Source organism: Juglans regia, chromosome 1, assembly GCF_001411555.2.
Source record: "Juglans regia cultivar Chandler chromosome 1, Walnut 2.0, whole genome shotgun sequence".
In the NCBI taxonomy this organism is placed as follows: domain Eukaryota; kingdom Viridiplantae; phylum Streptophyta; class Magnoliopsida; order Fagales; family Juglandaceae; genus Juglans; species Juglans regia.
In genome coordinates, this window is record NC_049901.1 from 35,392,279 (window position 1) to 35,398,858 (window position 6,580).

The 6,580-nt window shown below is 34.5% G+C and overlaps 1 protein-coding gene across 2 annotated transcripts; it reads left to right on the forward strand.

The window, feature by feature from the left end:
• The first annotated feature begins 4,060 nt into the window (after positions 1-4,060).
• On the forward strand, positions 4,061-6,017 carry LOC109008753 (protein ELF4-LIKE 4-like). 2 transcript variants are annotated; one of them, XM_035688221.1, is made up of 3 exons: positions 4,061-4,285; positions 4,657-5,236; positions 5,395-6,017. In XM_035688221.1, exon 3 carries the CDS (start codon positions 5,434-5,436, stop codon positions 5,776-5,778), a length of 345 nt encoding a protein of 114 aa, XP_035544114.1. In that variant the 5' UTR covers positions 4,061-4,285; positions 4,657-5,236; positions 5,395-5,433; the 3' UTR covers positions 5,779-6,017. The 2 variants fall into 2 exon arrangements, with proteins under 2 accessions (XP_035544114.1, XP_018844517.1); XM_018988972.2 differs by lacking the exon at positions 4,657-5,236 and having other exon boundaries at positions 5,395-6,015.
• The last annotated feature ends 563 nt before the right edge of the window (positions 6,018-6,580 follow it).

Sequence of the window (6,580 nt, forward strand, 5' to 3'; positions counted from 1 at the left end):
TTTGCACAGGCCTAATAAATATCATGTAATCTTTTTAAAAAATAATGAAATCTATTATTAAAAAATAAAAAAGTTTATCAATCATCTGCATACACTACACACCATATTTTTTTTTCTCTTACCAAATGTGTGGTATATGTAGGGCTACAACCCGACTTGACATAGTCAGGTTTATGGCCGACCCGGCCCCAAAAACAAGAGTCCAACTCGACCCGATCTGACCCGATCAAAATAAAACCGGATTGGACCCGTATGACCCGATCAGCCGCTCTCTTTTCTTCTTCACGAAAAAGTAAAAATGATGCAGGCTTTCAAAATTCAAATAACACTCATCCTTAAATCCCTTTTTGAAATGTATTGGAATCTTCCCTCGTGGCTGAAAGTCTAGAAAATTCAACCAATTCCCATTTGAGAATTCTCTTCTCTCTCTTCCAATTTCTTTGAAAAGACTGAACAATAGTGTGCTTTTTGGCTTTAATATTTCTTCAAATGCCGTTTCTCAAGATGTCTAGAGCCCCACATCTTCTTTTCTCCTTCTCTCTCCTATTATAAAAGTGTAGCTCCCCCAAAACTCTGAAGAAGAATAGCACCTCTAGGCTTTTTCTGGAGTTATTTTATTTTTCTCAACTAATCATCAACTCCAAGAACCGGATTTGTTGCTCATGACCAATGGAATCTACTCGGAGCAACAATCCGGTTCACTCTCAGTTCTTTCTCTGATCAGGTTTCTACTGTTGGGGCTGGGAGTTCTTGATCGCTCTCCTGCTTTTCAATTGCTGAAAAATTCACAATTAATCCCAGTGGTAGGAAATCGATCGAATCGTTCTCATTTTCATTTTAGTCATCCTTTCCAGATTTGCGTCTTTTTTTTCGCTTTTCTTTTTCTTTCGGGTCAAGGGAGGTCATTTCAAAGGTAGGTCGGTGAGGGGAAAAATTTGGAGGACAAAATGGCGCAGAGGCCAGTTCCAGCGTCGTTCCTAACAAAGATGTATCAATTGGTTGATGATTCGGGCACAAACGATGTGATATCGTGGGGTGATTTTGTGGTGTGGAAGACTGCAGATTTCACCGAGGATTTGCTGCCTAACTATTTCAAGTACAATTTCTCCAACTTCATCCGCCAGCATAACACATATACAGACGGGTTGAAATCAAGATGTAAACCCGTTAATTAATCGAGTTGCAACCTGATTATATCATAACCCGTTAAAATACGGGTTTGTTCGAGTCGATTTAAATGGGCTCACAGGTCATTTGCACATACCTAAGTATATGAATGATGAGTAGAAAAATAAAATTAAAAAAAAAAGTATGGCATGTGATATATGGAAATAATGACATTGATGAATATTAAAATTTTTAAAAAACTTAATTTTTTTTATTTAAATTAAATATTTACTTACCTTTTTCACAAAAAGATTACGCGAAAGTTACTACTCACAATTGCAAATTTCCAGTTCTCTATTCGTAATTCACCAGCCGTGGAGGATATTGCGGAACGAATCTGCTGGAACAGAGGGATCTGGATGACCTCGGACCCGAAGTCGTAGATCTTCCAAGCCTCTTTCCACACGCGTCACCGCTCCATTGGACGAGGAAGCTGCTTTTGTTGGGTTTTGAATTTATTTTTATCCATAAATAAAAGAACTGGCTTGACTTGACTTCTCCCCAAGTCTTTCCGAACACTAAGCCACCGGCCCACCATCTTGCTATTTCCATTTATCTTACTATTTATTTATGTGAATAAAAAATGTTTTGCATTGCCAAATTGAGGTATGGAAAATGTTAATTTGTCTTTTCATTTTCTTCATTCATTTTAATTATTTATATATTTATTTTTTTTATTGTTTTACTTAATAATTAAGAAAATAATTTTTACTATATTGGTGTATCTTTTTTACTTTTCAAAAATATTTAAATATATTAAAAAAATATGAAAAAAAAAAAGAAAAAAAAAGCCAAAATGACCTAGCAATCAAATGGAGCAGTCCTACTCAAGTGACAGAATAACACTACTCATTGAGGTATTACATATCTCCTTAGGGAAAATATAGGTGTTCGAGATTGGTGCCCTCCTCATTTTGACTGATATATTTTTTTAATTTAGGCCTGGTTTAAATATACAAAATCATCTAATTTTATCTCATCATTATAACTTTTTCAAACTTCTACAAAAAATATAATAAATAATTCAAGTTTCTCAAATCTCAAAATAAAAATTATATTAAAAAATTATATTCTAACAATATTTTATTCAACTTTTAACAAAATATATCATCTCATCTCATCTCATCTGAACTACGTAACCAAACGAGGCCTTAAATTTTAATGATTATGAATAGATTATTAATGAATTGATATTTTTTAAAAATAAAATATTTAAATATATTTAAAAATAAATAAATTTACACCATTAATACAATACAGGAGATACCATTATGATCATCTAGCATTATCCATCCCCATAAATCATCACTTCAAACAATGTCATTCATCTATTTTTTACTGCAAAGATAATGAAAAATGCTTAGACGTCGTGACAAGATTTTCTAATCTTGGATTTTAATGAACGTGCACATCGTAATTTTCTTTTTCAAATTTCAATAATATATGTCTTACGCTACAAATCGGATTGGAGGTGATAAAATATATACAGTCTAAAATAAGCCTATTAAACCCAATCCAAGGGGAGATGTTCCATCACGAGAGAACAAAGAAAGAGAGAGTAATGGGAGACAAGAGGGGACAAGGGAAAATAGGGAGTCAGGAAAAAGGGCGTGAAAAGAAAGAAAAAAAAGCGGAAAGAAAAGAAGATTTCAAACATGCAAGGAAAGCAGCAAATCCTCAGCACTCTATAAGAGCACGCGAAAAGAAGGGCATATAAAAGGAAACAACTAGATGGTTTCAAGGGGATCTTGGGACTTCTTCGACTTCGACTTCTTCTTCAATTTTTTCAACATCTTGAAAGGGACTCCAAAGAGAACAAATTCTCTAGTAAATATATTCGAAATTTTCATTATACAGTGAGAAATGAGAAGTTATGAGAGACTGTAAAACAAACTTATTATAGTGTATATTCCCTTCTCAAAAAATTCATGGACGTAAGTTTTATGTCGAACCGCGTAAATCTATATGTCTTCCTCTCTTTTACATTTTCAATATTTATTTTTCATTTATTGTCATGGACGTACACATAACTGCACCGGACCATGCGGGGGGCTCCAAACTACACTGATCAAGGCTCAGATTGTCATAACAGGTTAGGAATGATTCTTTCTCCACTTTGAATTATTTGGCGAATTTTTACATCGGAACCATTCATTCTAAGAATTAAAATGTATTTTTTCCCTGTAATTTTTATATTGAAAGTCATATACTTGTAAAATATATTGAGAATTCACGTCATGTTTTAGGTTCTCAATAATGTTTACATAAACTTCAAGATATCAGGCGATCAGATGTCCATCAGATGTCCACATAAATATGAAAATAATTTCTAACTGTCAAAATAATTTCTACATAAAGGTGGAGGTAATCCGCAATGATAAAATAAATGCTTTTGTTTATGTAATATTTTTTTCATAAGAGAAAAAACCGATTCATTTGCCCTCCACCCACCACCATGATAACTATTTTTTTAGGCACCATAATAATAATTTTTTAAAGTACTAAGTATTTTTCAAAAGGCTACTGTAGAAAAATAATGGAAAAGTTTATCTTCTCATGGAAGGGAGTTTGAGTAAATGCGAAGCTTTTCATTTCACAAAATGATAGGAAATCCGGGAAGTGGGGTCCTTGTCGTGATGTCAAATACATCACCAATCAAATGCCACGTGTCTAGAAATCAAAATCAGCTTGAGAAGAGACAGGGCTAGTTTTGGATCTGAGGAAAAGACACAGAGCAGTTCCCAGACTGGATGAAATCGAATAACGAAAACAAAAACATTAAAAATTAAGAAAATAAAACATTAATAATTACGAAATAACAGGTGGGATTGGAAATGGATCATAGAATAAAGCTAAAGATATAATATTTTAGTCTTTAGACACACAAGAGGGGTCCGAGCGTGACTGTCAAATCTAACATATTCTTCCTCCCTCTCTCTCTCTCTCTCTCTCTCGACTACAACTTTCTCTGTCTAAAGCTCTCTCAGAATTCAGAGGGGCCTTGTTCCGGAGATTCGATCCAATCAGCGATCTTTTTCCACTGCTTCTCGGGAATCCCTCGTCTTCCTCTTTCAATCTGTGTCTTCTCCAAGAATATATAATGTTTCAGATTTTCAAGGTACGAAAATATCATTATAAATATATATTTTTGGAGACCATTTTGGGATTAAAAAAAAAACCCATATTCTCGTCTTTCCTTGTTGTGCTTGTTCACTGTCCTTGTTTTTATTTTTAACTTCTTTTCAGCTCTTGGATTGATGGGTTTTGTGAATTTTCTTCTGCAAAAGCATTGAACTTTTCTCTCAGCTTTCGGTCTTTATGTTTTGAATTTTGCGTGAAAAATATATTTGTGAATATATGATATGATTTGTTTTTCCAAAAGCGATATTGCGTCTGGGATTTTGTCTTCCAAATGTTTTTGGGCATTATATTTATATTACGAGTTTCTGCTTCTTGTGTTTCGGAGTAATGGCTTTATTGCTGCTCCAGGAATTCATGTTTCTGCACCTGTAAGATATCGTGTACGGTTTGAACGTATGAAATTCCCAATTTGGTCCTTGTTTTCTGGTATCCCTGAATTTCAGATAATACCCATTTGGATTATCTAAGGTCTGTTGTTAGTTTAAGCTCTCTTTTTTTAGTCATATTTTTCTGGTTTTGTAATTTTGCTTGTAAAGATTAATAATGCTGTCTGTGAGCAGTACTCCCTCGTGGGCTCATCTTCTCTGCATCATTTGACTGAGTTTTTCCTTTTAGGTATTTGAGGTTCTCTTTTGGGGCTCTGAGATTTAGGTGGGTATTTTCTGAGTACATGAAAAAAGGTTCCCTTCTATGGAAATGGGATCTGCTTTTGCACATCTCATAAAAGATAATAATGATAATAATAATAATATTAATAATTCATGGTAGTTATCTGATCCCTTGTTAAAGGTACCACCCATGGAGGCTGTCATGATTCCTTGCACAGACCTTGTCTTATATGCAGCAGATGAAATGTCTTAAAAAATGCTAAACCTTCTCATGTTTTGTCTGGGGTTTCTGGTTTGTGTAACTGTGCAAGCATGTACAGGTAAGAAGATATGATTATGGGTATTTATAGAAATGAATATATTTATATAATTTAATAAAAAAAAATAAGACTGTCTCAGCTTTTGTTCCTTCTGACCTCATCATCATCTTATTCATCTTCTTCGTCTTCTTTTTCTTTCGTTTTGGTGGTTGATGCAGGACTGGTTTTGATTTGATAGAATTCAGACTCCGTAAAGAATGGAGGGTGACACATTTTCAGGACTTGGTAATGGCACCCAGATCGATGGGAAGATCTTTCAGACATTTCAGAAGAGCTTTGTTCAAGTCCAGAAAATCTTGGATCAGAACAGGCTTCTCATCAATGAAATAAACCAGAATCACGAGTCTAAAATCCCTGACAACCTCAGCAGGAATGTGGGTCTGATCAGGGAGCTCAACAACAATATAAGAAGAGTGGTTGACCTCTATGCAGACCTTTCTACTTCCTTCACCAAATCCGTGGAAGCATCCTCTGAGGGAGATTCTAGTGGGGCTTTGAGATCAGATGGCAAAGCTGGGCATAAGCGAAATAGGCCTGCATAGAGACTCTCCTCTCCTCTCCTAGAAATTCTTTTTTGCATGGTGGAAAACAAAAGATTTCCACAATTTATGCTGTGTTGTTAGAGCATGAATATGATCATTAGGTTCTGTAACTTGATCTCTATTGTATCAGTGAATGAGTCTCTAGTTCTTCACTTAACATTTCGTATAAAAAATATTATTTTTTGGGAGTTCTGCTCGATCTGCCTCATTCTAACTCAGTGTAGCTCTGGATCTAATTGCAAAATATCTATACTTTGGTACACTGCTGCTGTTCTTAGTAACGAGTAATAAAACTATTCTTTTTCTTTTTCAACCTTCTCTCAATTTCTTCTCCTCCCAACCAACCCATTTTTCTAGCTTATGGATTTAACAACAGTGTTTATCTGTTATTTGTATATATAATCTTATTCTTGTGAACATATGTACATTAATTTCTTCATGAGTTCCTTTAAAAAGATACTAAAGAGCCTCTAACTCCATTACCTTTTTGTGTTTGTCAAAAAGGCTGAAATCTACAATGGATCTTTACAAATTTCCTCTAATATCGTCAGTTTTTTTTCCTGTAATATTGTCAACTGCCTTTGATAAAGACTCATCCATGATACCCTTTTCTTTCTATCTCTCCTTAGTCCTTCCAAAGAAACAACTGTTCATGATTTTTTTGTTCAAATGTTTTGGGAGAAGTGAACAATGAACATGCATACATTTGCTGTGAAGATGCTCTGAAACAATTGAAAAAAAGCAGCTTTAGATGATCTTTTTAGTTCCCAATCACACACCCACCACAAGAACAGAATCTCAG

Excerpts from the sequence above, each read along its gene's own strand:
- LOC109008753 (XM_035688221.1), top strand. The coding sequence starts at position 5,434 with ATGGAGGGTGACACATTTTCAGGACTTGGTAATGGCACCCAGATCGAT.